The sequence below is a fragment of the Chaetodon trifascialis genome, chromosome 22, assembly GCF_039877785.1.
Source record: "Chaetodon trifascialis isolate fChaTrf1 chromosome 22, fChaTrf1.hap1, whole genome shotgun sequence".
Taxonomy (NCBI): Eukaryota; Metazoa; Chordata; class Actinopteri; order Chaetodontiformes; family Chaetodontidae; genus Chaetodon; species Chaetodon trifascialis.
The window spans coordinates 15,400,946-15,421,020 of NC_092077.1; the positions used below are offsets into that span (position 1 = coordinate 15,400,946).

At 43.0% G+C, this 20,075-nt stretch overlaps 1 protein-coding gene across 4 annotated transcripts; it reads right to left on the reverse strand.

Annotated features, from left to right (window-relative positions):
* Positions 1–438: 438 nt before the first annotated feature.
* Positions 439–19,642, reverse strand: pacsin2 (protein kinase C and casein kinase substrate in neurons 2). Of its 4 annotated transcripts, XM_070991982.1 has the most exons (11): positions 19,487–19,642; positions 12,293–12,384; positions 11,867–12,023; positions 11,439–11,674; positions 9,856–10,011; positions 9,228–9,403; positions 8,986–9,106; positions 6,803–6,933; positions 3,652–3,795; positions 2,421–2,602; positions 439–2,311 (listed from the first exon to the last, which is right to left on the reverse strand). In XM_070991982.1, the coding sequence occupies exons 2-11, from the start codon at positions 12,347–12,349 to the stop codon at positions 2,199–2,201; spliced, it is 1,473 nt and encodes a 490-aa protein (XP_070848083.1). In that variant the 5' UTR covers positions 12,350–12,384; positions 19,487–19,642; the 3' UTR covers positions 439–2,198. The 4 variants fall into 4 exon arrangements, with proteins under 4 accessions (XP_070848083.1, XP_070848084.1, XP_070848081.1 ...); XM_070991983.1 differs by lacking the exon at positions 3,652–3,795 and having other exon boundaries at positions 19,487–19,611; XM_070991980.1 differs by lacking the exons at positions 439–2,311; positions 2,421–2,602 and having other exon boundaries at positions 3,271–3,795; positions 19,487–19,608.
* Positions 19,643–20,075: the final 433 nt, after the last annotated feature.

Here is a 20,075-nt window from a genome sequence, read left to right on the forward strand (position 1 = left end):
TCCTTGAGAGGAATGCATATTCCTACATTCAACTTATTATTGTACCAAAATACATACTTTTTATTTGCATGTATGAGATATTTTTGCCTTCTGAGTAATTGAGTATCAATTTAAACTTTAGTAATGACCACAGTGTTGAGCTCACAGAAGTCTTATTGCCAATTAATTAATGGCAGTGAGTTGGAGCATGGATGTATTTGCAAGATACTAATCACAAATAGATAAATATGAAGTAAAAAAAAAATTGTATACATACAGAATCTCACAAATAAATAGTGTAAAAGAAGCATGAAGTTGTAGAAACTTCCACCACTTGTAGGATTCAGTGGTTTGAGTAGTTTGTTTGGTGTATTAAATTAAATCCAAGCATTTAGTGGGGCTTAAAATAAAATAGGTTTAAAATAATAAATATAGTACAAGACAAAGAAAATATTTCTTCAGATAAATTCATTTATTATGTTGTGGGACAACATTTACAAACCTTACTGTGCAAGTACAACTGTTGCTGTGTTTTGACGACAGCATGCCCTGAAAACATGGCAAAACATCTCATTTCTCACTATTATCAAAGACAAGAAAATTCATCTTCCTCTCGTGCTGCAGTTGAAGGCATCAAGAAGCATTTTTCATTTCACTGATACACTGGGCAATTCATAAATTTCGAGCTTGCACAAGTGAAAGGTCTGCAGATTATCGGCAGCCAAATAAAATACTTGATGATCAAAACAGGTATTAAGCTCATGAAATCAGGTATATCCATTCATGTCATAACACCTAAGAAGAAATTAGTTATTCACATGGTATTTGATGTTTCAGTCAATGAGTATGGCCCTCTGTGAAGAGAAACAAATGATCATATTTACAAATATAACAAAATAACAGATTCAAGGGATATTTGCCATAAAATATTCAATTACTATACAAACTGATTCTCAGTCACAGCATTCTAACAAGAGTAGATCAAAAGCACTTGTGGCATCATAAATTAACAATCATCAATTTCCAACTACATATCATCTGATCCCGATGATTTATTTGTTCTAATATGTGTCATCCCGCCTATTTACATGCACGTATGGAACGCCGTGCTCGGCTGCTGTTTTATTGCTATAACCTGTAATATACTTATGCAGCGACATTGAACAAGAAGCGAGAGAAAAATAAACAGATTCAAGTGAGATAAACCTTTGAGAAAAACGTTCAGTGTTGCATGAAAAATAACCCATATGGTGCGATCATCTACAATCAACAGAAAGCAGAGGGATCTGTGTGAGGGGACAGTTGCTCAGGGGGTTAAGGGGTCAGTGGTTGCAAAAAAAAAAAAAAAAAAATTACATCAGCAAAAATGAACAATCAATAAGAGAGAAAGTACAATCAGTGAATATACATTCAATTGCAGTGACAAGAGGAACATACCCACTGTGAATTAAATGAGGACTATGTCATATAATACGGCTCTACTGAACTTTGTCATTCCTTATAAAATAACCAGAACAGTTAATGAACTGAGCGGAAAAACAAAACCCTGAAAAGGAATGACAGAACAATGTAAGCACTAGTTTAAAATCAAGTTAAATCTGACACAAAAATCTCAATATAAGGATCTGCTTTGTCAAAAACAAGGAACAATGAACATGTATGGACTGGATCCTAACAGGCCAAAATGGTTTTAAACCTAAAACAGATACAAAGAGGGTCATCTCCCTTAATGAACCCATATGAATCCATAGTGGCTTGCATATTAAGGCTGCATGTGACATTGCAAGGCGATTTGTCAGACTGTCATCCCAGTGTTTCATTTAAACAATATATAAATTCACACATAAATCTCATTGAATCTTATCTGATATATACTTGAAAAGCTATTATTTCTGTAACAGCATAAATGGGATTCTAAGTAACATATCTTACAGCGACAGCAATTTTTCTCTGATCTTCCTCGCCTGGAATTATCTGGAAACTTGTGGTCAGTTTCCATCTCTGTATTTATTTTCTGAGGGTCAATCTGTGGCAAGCGTCAACATCTCAAGTGGTCCTTTTATAATCTCCGACTTCTCTTCTCCCACACCAGTCCAGTCCTCGCCAACAGGGAGAGAAAGGTTGAAAATAACGCAGAGCCTTCTCATTTCCAGCCGCACTGTCATTTTGCAACGCACCCCTTTCCTCCTTCTTCACATTTAATCATTTGTGATGATTCATTACTGGATGTTTTCCACATAGTTAGCAGGATAGAGGCCCGTTTGTCCATCCTTGAGCCGGCCTTTGCACCAACCCTGATCATCTTCTTCGCCGATTTTGGTGAACTCGTCCCCTGGAGAAAGGAGGAGGAAGGGGTGAATGATTGTTTTCCAGAAGCCTACTGCAACCTGGCAGACATTTTGCTGTTTTTTGGAGTCTTTCACACCACTCTTGCTGCTTACCTGCTTTGAAGCTTAGCTCATCCTGCTCTTGTCCTTCATAGTCGTAGAGGGCTCTGACAGCCACAGATATGACTGGAGAAGCCGGCTCATCTTCAAATGGATTCCCATCACCGTTTGAGGAGAAAGGGTTGCCGCCTGTGTCTTCATCCGACCAGTCTGCAGTCTTCTCCATACTGCCCGCACTGGATGGACAGACAAAAGAGCCACTTAGAAAATGCGTTCTTATTTTCATCTCAGGGCCTTATGCATCACTGACGGGATGACGCAGGGACAAAAGTGAGAAAAATAAATATCACAACAAGTAATGTAAAGTAAAAACACATAAACAGAATATAGTGAGACAGCTTGGTGATCCGTCCTGAAAACTTCCTCCTTTAAGTTCTGAACAAGAGGAAAACATGCGTACTTGTGGCATCAATGCTGCAAAGCAAGCGTTTGGTTCAGGCAGCACGACAAGTGATTTAAAAGTCGCGTTGACGACACTCCAAGATCAAGTGAGAGTGCGCACAATGCTGAGGGAAGGCAATGCAACAAAACGACATGGCTACTTATGAAGAGGCACGTGGAAAATACAGCAACATGAGACCAAGCAAGACGAATCACTGTGGCGAACATGTGATTGGGTTTGAACCTGAACGGCCAACAGAGGGAGCCACCTTAACACCAGAGAGAACTCGTCTCCCACAGAGTTAGAAGTTGAAAAACAGTAAACACACACCGGCACACACATGAAAGATTTACAGTCAGATCTATACAGTGTCTTTCAACCTGCTGTTGACACCCCGTTTCTTCTGCAATTAGTAAACATTTAAGTTGATTTATGCCAACAAAAATGCAGTATGATGGTTTGCCCAAAGGCTGAATTCACACATACATGTACATCTACATACATGCGTGTCAATATTCAGATCTGACTGTAAGACAGAAGCCTATTGGTTTCCCCCCCATGCGCCCCCATGCGCATGACATGTGATGTTCTGTGAGACATGGCGCTGTTAGGAGCGAAGGACAGACACACACTGGCCTGGTGTGCAATGCCATTCCACTGACCATGCAGCAGAGCAACACAACAACCTGCCACCTGAGGGAGGAGAGGGGGTTACAAGGAGGAAGGGAGCAAAGGAACCCAGACGAAGAAATGGCAAGAGAGGCGACCCATGAAACAAAGATGGAAACAGAAAAGGCGGGGAGGGTTTGTGGGTCTGCGGAGTGTTTTCTCCTGTTCACCAACGTTTTTATTTCCTCTTTTTTCACACTGATGTGGTTGACTGTGGTCTGCTGCTCCACGGCCATCTCCTCCTCCTCCTCCTCCTCATCGTCGTCATCTTCAAATGGGTTAGAGCCCACTGGTGCTGTTTTATTGGGCACAGTCAGGCTGACAACATGGGACACAGTGAGAGATGGGTTGCTGACATGCACACACACATAAACACACACCTGTGACATACGCGACCTGTGAACAAATTCAGAGAGTGATGAAGCTGGCCAATGGCGATGTTGATAGTCAACGTGTGTTTTTAATAGCACATACTCTTTCTCATTCTGGACCTGCTGTGACAGGCATATACGATGACACAGCAGAGAAACACAGTGACTGCTTGCAAATGTCCAATCATAGCTTAGCAGCCATGAAGACTGATATAGTTTCTGAAGAGGACGGTATCTTTGTTGCTGAAATGTACGCCGCAAATGTTAGCATACCTGGCTAATGAGTTTAGCGTAGTAGGCATTCATATGCAGTATTTCCTCACTGAATGCTGGTATTGGATGCTATCACACTGTGGGGTAACCTTAGCAGCTCTGTACTGCTCTTTTGGATTTATTGGTTTACACTCCAGCAACCTCAGCCATGTAGTTATCTCAGATAGTATTACATTTGCCCAACACATTGGTTTATCATCATTGACAAAGGATGTTCTCTAATGCATCCCCAACTGAGCCTTTCCAGGATGACCCTTTCATACCCAGTCATGATACTATCACCTGTTATTTCCGTATCATTCCTATAACACGAGGACTAACTGGCTGTACACTGCAATACAAACACAATGCCAACTGTTTATCTCAATAAGAATAATCATCCGGTGAGGATGCAAAATCTTTGCTGAGACATGTACCTTCAGCTCAGTCTAGCATTATACTAGCAAATGCTTTAAGATCCTTAAGATTAAGATTTAAGATCCTCTTTGAGGGTTCTCCTTTCAAAATGAGTCAAAAGGAAATATTAGTCAGCCAGAGACAAAGTTCTCCACCAACTCATGAAGCTAACATTACCTTAACTAGCTAGCTAGCTAGCTAACCTAGAGCTTCGGGCCTTTGGCAGCTGTCATTTCAAGCCTGCCAAATCGCTTTTGGTCCGAAATCAAGGACCTATTATTACAAAACAAGACTAAGAATTTTAACAGTATCATTGTCAATTGCTTAATGTGCCATGTTACTAACAGTAACTTAGGTGCCAGGGCTTAACAACAAAAAAAAAAGTTAATTGCGGTTTTGTGTGTATTTCTATGTAACAATAAGTCACAACACAGCTCTGCAAACAGTCAACAAAACAACTGTGTTTTAAACAAATCACAGATAGAAAAGATGTGACAACAACTTGTTTTGACTTGAGTGCTTCCACTAAAACCCGCAGGCATGCACATGATAATTAATACAAAGCTGTCAAAACATCATGACGCCACTTCCTGTGTGACACATCAAATCCTTAATTGTGAGCTCTGGGTTGTGTAGGTGATAATTCTTTCTTTAGAAGTCACAATGGTCGAGGAAGGTGGTCAAGGAACAAACCTTGCACTGGCTCTCCACCTGTATCAGTGGAAACGCAGGGTTTCTACTCATTGTTTACAGAATTATTGGACCCTGAGCAGCAGTTGGCCCTAGAGAGAGTGAAGTGGAGAAAAGTAAACGCCTTTGTTTGCATAGTCATGCCATGCTCTGCCATTAGCTGAGCCCGAGGAGTTATTACAACAAACACAGCTCCACTGGGAGTCTGGCACAATGTAACTTTGGGGAGTTTCAGTCAACAAACAAAGCTGCCCTTATAACTATGAACTTAAGTGTTCAAGGAGCTGTGTTACTGTGCTATCCAGTGGGTGTTAAAACCATGAGCAGTGAAGCTTCAGACAAAGGGAAAAAATCAATACGGGCCTGGAAACTTTGAGGTTTTGATGCTGATAAAACTACTGAGAATACAATCAAGACGTGTCAAACAACATTCACAGTGAGGTCTGTTTTTGACCCTAAGTCAGTGCTCAGTCACAATAGACAGATGATACCAATTATTCCCCTATCCAGACCCTGTACATACACAATATTCACCAGTCACGCCCAAGGATGTCGGAAGTGTCGGGAAACAATGTGCTGTTAACGCTGATTCGGGGAGAGGCGGTTAACTTTCCCAAGTTCAGAGGTCAAATGCTTTCCGCGCCTGACATTCCCTTTGTTGACTCCTCAACACGCTCCTCTAGTTCTCTCATCACTTCTGCATGCACGCCACTTCCCACTGATGTCTGGATAAATGGAGACAGCAGGTGTTTGTATTAAAATAAGCCGCAAAAGGAATGTGAAGAGTCGAGGCCGAGTAATTTAACAGACTGGCCGGACACGGGACAAGATAATCGCAGCTAACGGCGCTTTAAATCCTGATCATTTTCCACTTTAACTTAACACACATCTTTGCAAACGTGTCTCTGAAACGTGACAAGCTTGTATTTTAATCAGCTGTTTGTTGCCGTTTCCATGCACCACTGTTACTGTATGTTCTTGACGCTGTTGCTACAACACCAAAGACACATTTCTCTGCAAGGGAGCTCTTATCTCTTCTTGGCTCGGCTTAGACAGATTACATCATGTGACTAAAAACTGCCAATCATTTAGAAGAAACTGGAAGAAAACCTTTTGCTTGAATCTCGAACAAGCCTGTGCTGTTTTCCTGTCACAAAGACACGTTAAGCTTCTTCTAATTTTTCGCTGACTCCAGGTGTTTGACTTAAACACTAATCTGGACTTCTCTGAACTTTCCAGGACTAATATTCATGCTATGAAGTCTCAGTGTGTGTGAGTAATATTTCCACATTTCTTCTTGGCCCGCTTTCAGCTATGTGCCAGCCGACTGCAGTCTCGCGGGGATGAATTCTCTCTCAACAAACTGAAACAAAACAGTCCTGAAACTGTACGTCACTCCCGGAGCTTCCCTTATGTAATGTTTACAAGCATTCCTCCAGCGGAGTGGTGTGCTGGATTAGCTTCTGATGTGGGGAGTTGAGATGAGGAAGACAAAGCATAAGTGTGCGTGTGTGTGCATTTACGAACTGATGCTCAGTTTTCTGTGTGCTTGTCAGAGACAGACAGAGTGAGTCAGTGAGCGATCAGGTATCTACCTGCTGCTGGTCTTGGCCGGCTGAACAGGCTGGTCTGACCCAGTTTGACTGATGCCTGTCAGAGTGACGCCCTCCGATGGCTTCTTCTTCTCGCGTCTGCTGAGGGTTCGGTTCAGGTCTATGGACCAGTCCTGGTAGACACACACGCACACACAGGTAAGAATTGGTTATTACATTTACAACTGTTCCAAATTTGGCCAACTAGGTGGCTGAACTTGGTTCAAAACATGCCTTCACAGACAATAAGGAGAGAGAGCAGAGAACACGTCACAGGCATGAGCACAGCAATATACACACACTTCAACACGGTTCGAAAGTATGTAAGACATTTCTCAGGCTGTGAGACGGACTCTGGATTCTAAAACTGTGCATGCACTTGTGTTTATAGAGTATAGTGTAGGCCTGACACAACAATGTACAGCATCCACCAGCTGATGGAAAGAAATACAGCACCAAGGAGTCTCCCCTCCACCAGAGGCTAAGCAGGGAGAGCAGAGAAAAGGAGACGGTCCAGTACCTGAACAGCAACACACTCGGAGAGAAGAAATGCTTTCTTTTTAAATACAGAGATAATTAGATATTTTGCTGCAAAAAGCTTTTTCCCCCACAAATGACTGGTTTCATTCTTGGATTTTTAGTGTTGGTGAACAGAGCCTACACTCACAATGACTGACTTGCTTTTAAAAAGCTTATTTGAACGATACTGGAAATTTCCAGCATCCATCACGACATGACAGCATGATATCAACTTTGTGTTGGAGCTAGATGTCTCAAATAAATCAACAGAAGTCGTCCTGTCCCTCTCTCGTATAAATGACAGATGACAGCAGTAAGTCTGACCTGGCTCCTGTCTGACCCCTCTGATGCATCAGGCCTCTCAAACATTTAAGGATCAAAAGGTCTTTCAGTGGCATCGTGTGATGTACTGCAGGGGTCATATGGTAGGGGTCAGAGTTCAAAGGTTAAAAAGAACAGTAAGAGCTGTGCCACAGTCGTATGGAGTAATTGTGACATCCAGGAGCAGCTTTGTAACCACCCTGCAGTCTCGTTAATATTCTTTGAAACTTGAAAACAAGATACAAACAGTTTCACTTCAAACAAACACACACAGATGGAAGCGGTAAGGAGTGAGAGTGCTGTTGGAAAAAAAAGGATCTCCCCCCACAGCTGTTGTGAGAAGAACAGCCCTCCCATGCAGAACTCACTACAATGGACCTTCTCTTAAAGGAGCGAGGATGGGACCAGTCCACATTCTGTCAGACATGGGGAAAGGGAAGTAGGTGACAGAGCAGGGTTAATGCAGAGCCGCTGGCTTGCAGAACAATTAAGATGCAAGTGTGCTGTATTGGTTTTGGCGTTTAGTTCACTATCCATCCAAGTTTCTTTTGGATATCTACCGTGTCTGAGCTGGCTGACAGGTTAAGTGTTTTTGTCGTGTGTGTGTGTATCTTGTTGCATTCCTTCCTTAAAAAGCCTTTCAAAAACACAGCGGTACTCAGAAAGAAAAACAGCCTGGTCATGATGGAAGTGGAAGAAAGCGCCTCATTGGAACAGCTATGCCTGCAAGAGCTCTCAGTGGCACGATAAATTAGCATTGCAGACGCATGCAGCTTTTCTTTCCCTTCTCTTTTTCTTATTTCACCTCCTGCTGGGAAGATGACATAAACTACGTCCCTCTCATTGCCACTCTGACCGCGGAGGAAAGACTTACTTCCAACCCTGCTGTCAAACAACATACATCAATGACAAAAATGACACTGGGCTGTAACTCCTGCTTGGGCTCTGTGTAACACTGAGAAAAACTATGGCACTGCTGCCCTTGGTGCTTTTTCCTAAAACATTTTTCAGCATGATTTATTCGTCCATTTCTGCTGTCATCTTGATTTGTGGTTCTAACAGTTGGGCCTGGGAGAGCACCAGTGGCCCTGAAGAGGAGATACTAGCATCTCTAGATAAATAATGCATCCATAATTACCTTGCTAAATAATATGGGACTTCCTTAAGAGTTCATGTGATTAAACAAAGTGAGGGACCATGACCTGATAGATGTCCGTTTGTGGATCTGTGACATTTTTTGGGAACCTATTGAGAGCCACTCTGGATGGTTTTCCACCTCCATTAAACATTTAGCCATGTTTTTGCTTATTCTACTTTTTTACTAGTTTAAATCAAGGGTGTAGTACCTCAAACTGGGGCCAGTTCATTGGCATGCCGGGGCCTTGATTGGACCGGAACCATTTCAGGTCCTCCTCCGCATCCGTAGCAGAGACTGTGTCTTCCAGCGTGTGGTAGATTGTCTGGAATCTATGGAGACAACATTGCTCAGTATTTTGAAGGTGATACCTGAAATCTCAAGCATCAACACATGCAGACATTCAACAGCCTGTCTGACCAGCGCTTGTTAAAGAGCAACCTTGTGTCTCACCTGTGATTGGTGGAGAGATCCAGGTGCTGTTTAACCTCCAGCAGTAGCTCTTTGAAGAAGCGGATGCGTTTTTCCTCAAACTGCTGCCACTGCTCAAACACCTGCTCCATGTTCTCCATATACTGAGGGGTCAGCTTGTCAAGTTCTTCCAGGGATTTCTCATAGCGTTCTTTAGTCTGGGAGAAAGCGAAGTGAAGTGACAACTGGATCACACTGACAAACATGAATTGCTGATGATGGACTTGCATCTAGACTGCTGATGTCCTTTTTAACAGACCATGACACCAGTTCAATTGGGACGAAACATCTGTGACTATATACATATCGTATACCCATCAAGGCTAGCACAAATATTGACATTTTGGCAGATATTCATAGATGGACTTTAATACCACACTTACGTCTTACACCCATTGAAGCAGCAGATAAACTTTATCTCTTCCACTAGTGAAAGACTATCATAAAGCAGCCTAACTAAGGCTTTTAATGGGTTGGTTTATGCCTAATTATAAGGATTTACATCAAGTAAGCATGGGCAAAATTTTAAGATTGAACCTTGAGTGGGCTAGCAGCATGTCGCACTCTCTGAAGCCAAAATAAAACACCTTCTTTCCAGAGGAAGCCCTACCTTCTGCACCTCCTGCTGACACTTCTCCACCTTTTCCTGGAGCTTCTTCTGGGCATCGGGGTTGTTGTTGCTCTCCAGTTTGCTGTTGGTCTCCCTGCTGGCTGCCAGCTTCTCCTCTTTGCAGGCAGAGTGGTAAGACTTCTTCATTGTTTCCATCTGTGGATTGAACCGATAAAATGGTGGCAGTCTTGTGAAGTAACTTAGAACAGCTGCGCAGAGCAATCAAAGATCGGTGTCTGACTCAGGGATTCAGGTCAGTCAGTCACTAAAAGCACTCTATCTTTAATTGAACAGCAACAATAACATCTTTTAATAACATAACTGTTGTCAACTATTCTAAACATAGCCCTCTTGTTTCCAAAATGAACATGCACGTCACTACCTCACTGTAACTTCGGGAAAAGTATTCAAGGACATTTTACTTGATTTCCTCTTTGTTGAGGCTGATAACATGTTCACGTCTGTGCCTAAACTATGTGTCATTCATCAGAAGCTTTTTAATTTGAGGCCATGCAAGAGAGGAAACATGGAAACAGTGATGGTGCCTGATAAGTTTTATGCGGGATGCATTTACAACAACAGGAAATCACCCTCCTCAGTCACTTTGTTAATATTTAAACTCTAACAGATAAGTATTGAGTGAATCTTCCATGCTAGTTCTATTTGTGTCTCGGGCAGTGCCCAGTGTAGCTTGGGCCAAGGCCAGAGCAGCCAAAGACAGCAGCCGGTCCTCCTCCCCAATTTGGTGTAACAGGCATTTCAGTGTTCCTCTATTTGTGAGTGCGGAAAACAAAATGTCAATCCACTAAAACACATGAGGGCTTAGGACTATGAGTCACATACTGTATCTGGTTTAACATGTACGTATGTGTCTACTATTGACATACTGCCCCTGTCAGCAACTCATTTCTAGACCAGTTAATTAGCCTCATTTCCTCCCTGCCCTCTACCACTTGTCCCTGCCTGTCTGGTCAATCAATAAATCACTATGGCTACAAAACTGTATTGTTCTGTCCCTGCTCAATGACAAGGCCAGGATATCACCACCCCCTGGTGACATCATACACACACAGGAAATGGGGGGTGGGGGTGGGGGGGCAAGGAGCCTGGGAGTTGCGAAATGTCCAGTGGCTTTGAACATACAAACACTTGCATGTGCACACTCCTACTTATGCGTGCAGAGGAACATAAGGAATGTGTGTACCGCAGAGCAAACAGGCTGCTAAAATGAAATGTAGGAACCTGAACTAAGAGGCATCCTCACCCTGAAAGCCCTCTGTGTTCCCTCCCTTTACTGACAGTCAACTACAGGACACGCTAGCGGGCACACTGTGGCTAACGTTTGGCAACAGCTTCTTATCCAAGATTAAGAAGTTACGATTGTGGTTGTGCTCTGCTCTGCTGTTGTTTAGCAGGCAGGTAGTCATGGAAGGAAACAGCAGTGAGTCAGCAACATGTAATCATCTGAACTGAAGGGTAAAATTGACAGTCACGGCTGTAATCAGTGACTTGAAAAATGACTTCCCGCTGGTAACTAGTTAGCAGTTTGATAGAAATGTCTTTAAAAAGGTGCTGCTCCAAACCTCTTTGAGTTTCTTCGCCCACGGCTTCTGAGCCTTGCGGAAGCCGTCGTCAGCCTCTTTAGTCTCCTTGAAGCCACCGATCATCTGTTTGTGGTAGGCGTCTCTCTGCCAGTTCTTCAGCTTCTCATAGTCTTCCCCCATCAGTGCTGCTTTCACCTCCATGTGGAGCTCGCTCACCTTCTCTGCCTCTGTGCACAGAGCCGACCATGCCCGCTCCAGCGTACCGTACTGAGGGCCTGAGGAAAGAGATATTTACCAGTCAGAGTCTGTGAATGTCAAGCTTTGGGGGGTTATGGAAAAATCCCATCTGTTTGTGTTTTGCATGAGCACAGTGCTGTGGTTTAAATGCACTGCCCCTAAGAGAGCAGCGAGCACAATGACTGGGACTCTTTCTCCTATTGCTGACATTTTAAATACAATATTCTTACCTTTTTCTATGAGTTGCCGCCAGCGCTTCCCCCACTCTGTGAGCTGTTGTGCGTAGGACTTTTCAATACGTGCCCGCTCATGAAGGCAGTTCATCAGATCGTTGCACAGTCGGTTGCCATCGTCTACCCGTTTCACTGTTCGCTTGTAATTACCAACCTGAGAGCCAGCAACAGAGACACAAACAGAGAAAACAGACAGAGCACAACAACGTTATTGGCAAAATCGTTTCTTTTTAATGATTTGCAGCAGCATTGTTGTGTTGCAGATGTGTTGATATATTCACTGGATTTATTTTACTTATTTCATCACTTGCTGCTGGGATGTAAATCTCAACACAGCAGTTTTCAGCAAACAAGCATTCACTGTGGAAGAATTGCAGTCCTGGATTTAAGGGCAGGTGGTGCAAAGGATTTAATGCGCCTCACCTCCCAGAAGCTGTCACTGGAGACATCGATCATGGAGTCATCGTAGGAGCCTGACATCGCTGCTGCCCTGAGTTACACTCAGTGCGTAGGGCCTAGAAAAAGCACATAAAACAAATGTGTTAATGGGTGAAGGTAATTAAAACACCCTCTTGGCTTCCTGGCTACTCTTAAGGGATACAAGTTTAAAAAAAAGAAGAAAAAAAAGGTTAATTAATGGTCATTCAATCTTTTAACAGAGAAAAATGAACTATATATCAACTATTTATCAAGTGTAAAACAGATAAAGAGTTTTATTTTTCTCCTCCCATGCTTATAGCATGGAACAAGCCAGCATTTAAGACAGCTTAGTTGTTAAATATATGCAGCAAAATGGAAGAGACACATCTTTTACTCGGTCTTTTACACACTGTCTGACTTCTTCTTGCTATATGTGTAGTGCACTCCTCCGAGACTACAGGTGTGGATCAGACGATAAGAGCGTGAATACTGTGAGTAAGAAAAGAAACAGTTCAGAGAAGTGAGACACAGAGGCATGGAAAGGGAGGGGGGATGGAAGTGTGTGATCTGGTTTGATAATCTAGGCAGCAGGTGGGTGTTCTTAGACATTTCTATAACCTCACTGCTCTAAACACATGACAAACTCAAACCACAGTGGCTGCTGGCAGCACACCGAGTCTCTAAACTGTATGTGTGTGTGTGTGTGTGTGTGTGTGTGTGTGTGTGTGTGTGTGTGTGTGTGTGTGTGTGTGTGTGTGTGTGTGTGTGTGTGTGTGCGTGATTCTGACAGACAGAGAATAAGAAACCGTCAAGAAGCACTCAGTGGGCAGCTTCCGTTTCCTTCAGACGGGTCCGACAGTCAGTCCTCTGTTCCCCCCCTTCTCTCCTCGCGTCCATCATTTCAAACTCAACAGCCCTGCAAACAGTCTCTCTTTATTCCTCTCCTCCATCCTCCTTCTCCTCTCTGCTCACTCCTCTCCTCCCTTCTCCATCAGCCCGCAGCGTCTCCCCTCTCTACAGCTCTGACTGGCCCCGTTCAGGTCTAGTATCTTGTAACCATACATATATATATTCAGGCTGTGGTGACGTCCAGCTGGGACAGACTGCAGGCCTCAGAAGTCGTCTCGAATGCATCTCGAGTGACGGCTCAAGATCAGATTTTACTTTCCAGCTCGCATTCAGTTGCACCTCTTTGAAAACCTCAACCACAACCAGGAGGGGAAACAACAAAGAGCCACGAGTTATCGATGAGTCATTTTAGAGAATATTAATCAAAAATAACTTTCATAATTAAGAGACTACATGACGGAGTCACTTCTTATAGAATTATTGATAATTTCATTGACTTTGAAAAGGGTTGCAACCCCAGTGCTCAGCCATGCAGCAAGTTGCTGGATGAAAAAACTGATCGACCTTGTTTGGTTGTTTTTAGCAAGTGAAAAGTTCAAAAGGCTGTTAATCTATTCAGAGAGGCATTTGTGTTCACACACAAGTGATACAGGCTTTCTGACACAATACAGATATCTACATGAGACGACAAAAAGGATCCCTTGAGGATCCCTTGGATTGGTGACTTCTGATCAAAATTTTCAAGTTTAAAAATGAACCTCAAAGTTGACCAGAAGCAATTAACTCAACGGACAGTCAGCTACACTCATTCAAACAGCGATATCTGTCGAAGCACCCATCATTAATCTGGAGCTGTCCACTTGTGATCGGACCACAGAAGATGCATTTTAGCGCTAAGTGTGAACACAGAGGGCCTCTTTCAGCTGAGGGAGACAGCGAGAGGATGAGGGCTGGCGCTTAGTGTGTGTGTGCGTGTGTGTGTGTGTGTGTGTGTGTGTGTGTGTGTGTGTGTGCGTGTGTGTGTGCGTGTGTGTGTGTGTGTGTGTGCGCGCGCGTGTGTGTGTGTGTGTGTGTGTGCTGGCCGGTGGTCAGTGGTCCGTGCCCTCCATGCAGGACTTGGACAGAGGCTAGTATTGTGATCACTGTTAGCTGGGGAACAATCCTCCCTTTAACTGTGTTTGTAGTTTACAATCAGGTCAGTCAAACAGTCAAACACACACAAGTACACACACAACCACATCAATGCAAATAGATGTCTGTCACCATTTCTGGGGCCAACCATATGTTTAATTTTACTCAACTTTCTCATGAAAGATACCCTTGGTAATAGACCTAACTGTGTGTGAACTTGTCTTCTTTCTTTGCTTTTTCTGGTATGATTCTCACACACACAAAAAATATATGAAAAAAATAAAATAATGTATATGTACAGGGCAGTGGTCCAAAGTTTTCTGTTGCCTCAAGGCCTCATGAGCATTAATATTAATGTGCTGTCTGCAATGGATGACAATCTATCACTGGTGCGATCCATCAAACATGACATGTGTGTAATAGAGGAAGAAAAACAATAGATGTCAATTTCTCATCATGAAAAATCACACACTCTCCAGCCCTGTGTTGTCCTCTTGTCCCTTCTGCGTTTCCCTGCCAGCTGTTCATATCCGTCTTTCACCAATCACTGCTGCAGTACAAGAGACGGGCACACGGGGGACAAATGGAACGAGCCACAAATATCTTCTCTAAACATGGCAACAACTCATCTGACATTAAACACTGCTGACTGCACACGTCCACCAGCAGCATGACCACAACAGAAAAGAATCTGTTTAAAGAAATGACAACTTCAGTGATCTACAGTAAAGACTTCTGCAGTCAGAACAATTAATTGGGAATTCCTTCATCACAAAAGCTCTTTCCCAGGCGTGACGCAACCAACAGCAAACAGGAACAGCCATCTGCACACCCTTGGCTCCGTAGGACACGAGGACTGCGTTAAACAATTGAACGAGGCTTGACCCAGAACTGTAAACAATACTGTTGACTAAGTCGAGGTCTGAAGTCCACTCAGTCTGTCACTCCAGAGGAGAATGCTGGAAAATCCAACACCGCGAGCCGCTACGCACAACCAAGAAAAACCCACATGGGAGAATTTGTAGAGAACGCTGTGATGGAGAAATTACCGTGCAGCATCTTGTTTTTGTCATCTAAATTTAAAGTGACAAATAAACACATAAATCTTTTTCTTTCCTGCCAACGAATGCATGATTTCATCAAGTATGGAGAAACCTGGCTGAATTGGGATTCTTAGATTACAGGCTTAGTGGTTATGTAATCGAACACAACAATGAAAGCCTGATAAGCAAATGTACCGAGCATGCTGGAATTTAACTGCTGACAACAGCCAAAGATAGAAGTGAACAAATGCATTCCTCAATGCTACCATGCCCAAACTGAACCTTGGCAAGTTAAGCAAGTTCCCACACTGCCACAACTCATCCAGCTCCCTCTGGAAACAAAGTTCATGCAGGATTAACAAATATCAGTAGTTTGTTGATATTGGGATAATGATTCCGAGAGCGGCAGCTGCCTGCAACAGGTGACAAGCGGCAAGATACTGAGACAGCAAAAGCCAGAGATGTGTGGCGTTAAAAGCACATGAAAGCTTACTGTACTGTGCTGCTGGAAATGAGAAGACCTGAGTCACGTCTAAGTAACAGACACATGAGCTGCCAATGACCTTTCCAACGCAGGGAGGGGAGAACTGGAAAAGAGGACGCAACCAAAGGAAGAGACAAGGTATGCAAACCGTTGGAAATATAAGCCCCAGTACAAGAGCATATTCTTCCCAACAAACCACCAGAAAACTGTCAAGTCCCCCCGTGTTTATGTTTGTCAGAGTGCTCTGGAGGTTGTCACCGAAACGGCGTCATGAATGGAGCTATGGAGCAGGAAACAACAGGATACACAGACCTGAGAGATGAGTGCATACTCGACTGACAGGCACATGCATACCTGCCCTGAAGCAGTGTATGTTTCCATTACTGGCTGAAAAGTAGGAAAACAACCCAAGTGGTGCTTTTTCACTACAGAACAAACGTTTATCAGCAGAGTTATAGGCAAGGACATCCCCGGACTAATGTCACACAATCTCAACATTTCATTCTGCCTCAGTCTGGCTGGTCAAGTAATCAGTAACTGCTGGAAAGGGGAAAAGCACGCACAGCAAGTGGAGTATCCTGAGGTTTGCTGCTGGGTCATATTCGGATTTCTGCCAATACTGTGACCTCCCAGCCTTATCTGCATGATGGCAATGTAAGCAAGAACCCGCACTGCTCACAAGTTTTCTCTAAATGAGAGTGCATGACTTGATTAAGGAATCTACTAGTCCCTTTCTTTCCAGCTGTTTCCAACCATTATTTTCATACTCAATTAATCTGTAGACCATTTTCTTTAATTACTGTTAAAATGCCAGTAAATTGCGAAAAATGCCAATCACATGTTCTTTGTTGATGTCCCCAGATGTCTTGTTTTGTCCAATCAACAGTCAAAATCTGAAGAATACTCCATTTGTTATGATGTATGAGAGAGAAAACAGCAAATGGGCATATTAGAGAAGCTGCAAACAGAGAAATATTTGGCATTTTTGCTTAAAGAAGTAGCTACAACGATTAATGAATTATTAAAATAGTTGCAGATAAAGTCTATGAGTCACTGTTGCAGCTCCAAAGTGAAGATCTTTGCTTCAGGAACTGTAACGTGATCATTGGGATTGAAAGACAGTACCATTACATAACAAGCAGGCTTAAAAAAATCCTGTGCAATGCCTTGATGTCTTAATCACATGAAAATTGCTTCTCTGACCGGGGGTGACTTCTTTTTTTTGGTCTGTTTCCATTTCCTTCCTTTGTTGCATAAAACAGCTGCAATATCTCACAGGCAGGGACTGCAGCTGAGCTGATCTATCCCTTCAATATTGCGGTTTCACAGCAGGACATTGCTAAATCCCGACTGAGCTATGAGAGAAAAAATACAATCATTCCTTCACTTCTTTCTCTGTCGGTGCACACTTGCACACAAGCTTGAAGGTCAGAAGTTTCCATGGCAATCACAGGTCATGACCTTGATTTTCTTTCCCTGTCAGTCAATCACCTCTGCCCTCCTTCCTCATGTGAGCTCAACAGCTGCACAGGACTGCTGATCTCACACGAATAGGACATTTCATACAGTATGTGGAGTACTGACTCCCACCAATGCAGCCCTTATAAAGATCACTGACAGAGCTTCACACTGTGGTTAAGAGGTTCCAAAACACCAGACAATGAAGCCGTTGGTCCATCAACACCAGGTCAACTGTAGCCTCAACATAACTGACCAGTCCGCCTGTTCAAAAACCTCCATGCTCCATGGTCGAGGAAAAACAAAGGCATTTGTTCCACACTTTCAGGCATTTTCCACAGGACACACCAGCAGCACAGAGAGGAACATAATGGAGGGAAATTCGGTATTACATGACAGGGAAGGGGAGATCCTGACGTAACCGTCAGGCACTTTTTCCTGTGGAAGCCCCTGTCCTGCACGCAGAGTCTCATGTGATGCATTTAAAGCTGCAGACTTTTCAGGAAAGTGCTGTGAACACAACTCATGTGCTATGTACACATTAGCAAATTCTTTCACAAAGACAGAGAGCACAGAGGAGCCTAAAAATTGGCTTCAGCATTTGAAACTTTCTGGAGCTGCTTTACTGGATTTAAAAGAACCAAACTGCTGTGAATAAGGGCTGCAACTAACACATTTTTTCATTAGAAATTAATCGTTTAGTCTATGGAGTGTCAGAAAAATGCTCATTAAAATATCTGAGAAAACAAGGTGATGCTTTTAAATGTCTTGTTTTGTATGACTGACGATCTCAAAACCCAGGATTCACTGATATAAATCCTAGACACAGAGAGAGAGCTCAAGTTTAGGATCCAAAAACTTAAGATATTCAGTTTATCATCAGCGAAGCAGCCAGCAAAAAAAATCACATTTCAGGGTGGGATTAAATATTTCCACTATAATAGCAAATTCAGTGATTTTGGGGAGCCAGATCTGTGATGAACTTAGTGAAGCGTGCTTTCACAGATTAGCTGACGCTCACTCGTGCTGGCAGGCCGCGTGAACTAAATTCTGCTGGACAGCGGCTCATGTCCCTGTAACTGCTCCATGTGTGCTACAGATCCCTCTAAATGGAGAACAGTGCCTGCAGGCTAAACTGGAATACCCTTTCTAAGTTTAGCTCGGTTCTGTGACGGCGCAATCAGTTCACATGCCCCCCCAGAAACTAGGAACTATAGGATTTTTCACAGAGCTTTCACTACTGCTTTACCCTGGCAGCACTACTCTCCTAACAAACCGCACAGATGCAGATATACAGTCACCAAGCATGTGTAAGCACCCCGCTGCATGACTGATGACTGATATCTTCCACTGATTCATGACAATATCATGGCTGTTTGTCATGCCCAGAAGGTTCCCTGTTCCCTGCTTCACGTGATCAATGATCTCGTGTGGACACGGATTTGACTGTAAATGCTCTAAATGCTGTGTGTACATGCACCTTGGGGTAAATGCACAGTGCAGGAGTCAGGACTGAACTTGGCAGCCAGCTGGCACTGCGCAAATTAAAAAAAAGAAGAAGAAAGAAACCGGCTAGACCGAGCACAGAGCATGGGGCAGCCCTGAAACGAAACCAGGCTGCCAGCAGGAACTGATGCGTCTCTCTCAATTGAAAATGACAAAATCGTGTATTGTTGTGAGCGTAACTATGCAGGCTGATGTGACACAGACCAGGGGTTATCTTTACTTGCGAAACCTGCCCCGCCCTTTATCCCTCCATGCAATGAAACAGTGGTCTGTAGTCTGTGAAAACTAGACAGCTGGGGCAAAACGTCTTGAGGCAAATACATGAGTTAAGCTGGTTCATAACAACCAAAAGGCGATGTTAACAGACTGCAGCAGCATGTTGTAAACTACGACCTAACGGTGCTAGCTTAGCATGTCTCTGGACTTTTAATACCCTGAAGTTACTGCAACCGTTTTATAGATACAGTCGGTGAACTAGATAAATTTTAGTTATATATTTTATTCCACATCTGAAATCACGCAAGCACCGCCGCTACTGTAGGTCTTACTCAATAAAATCATTTTTAGTTTTTATGAACACCGCAGCAACGTTACCAAGCGTCTCCCATCGGGAAGTAACTTAACTTCAACGTTAGCCACAAAGTAGCTCTGATGTTAGCGAATTAGCCACAGCCCCTTTAGTAAAAAGTTAAAAGGTACAACGTAAAAGTTTTGGCTTAAGCTTACCTGGCACAGGTTTATTCCTCTTGGTGGTTTAGATTTAATTGAAGAGTTAATTCTCTTGTTGGTGCCAATTTACAAATCTTAACGCCCGTTTTTCTGCTCAGCAGCGGCACCATCTATTGACTGGTGACTGACACAGCCGTCAGATACCCGCAGTGTGGCGCGGCACATCCGGTAAAAGTAATTTCAAAATAAGACCAGCAGCAAAGGAGATAAGCGTTTGGATTTGTAATACACAGCACAAAGGGTTTAAAAATAAATCAGTACATGGACTGTAGTTAAGTACAGTTTTGAGGTAATTGGGATTTACGTGAGTATTTCCATTTCCAAGTCGGAAATTAAGTCTGTCCTCCGCAATTTTAACAGTTATAGTTGCTACTTAATTAGAAGATAGAGGTTTTACTTATAAAACGTGATCACCTTATAAAATATGATGCATACAGAATAAACAGAATAACTTCCACCTTCACTGGTTACAACATTAAAATGCTACCTAGAAATTAGCAATAACAATAATCAAATAAAATAATACATAAAGTCATAGTATGTCTTTTACTTGTTGAAATACATATACGGTATATGTAGGAGTTCT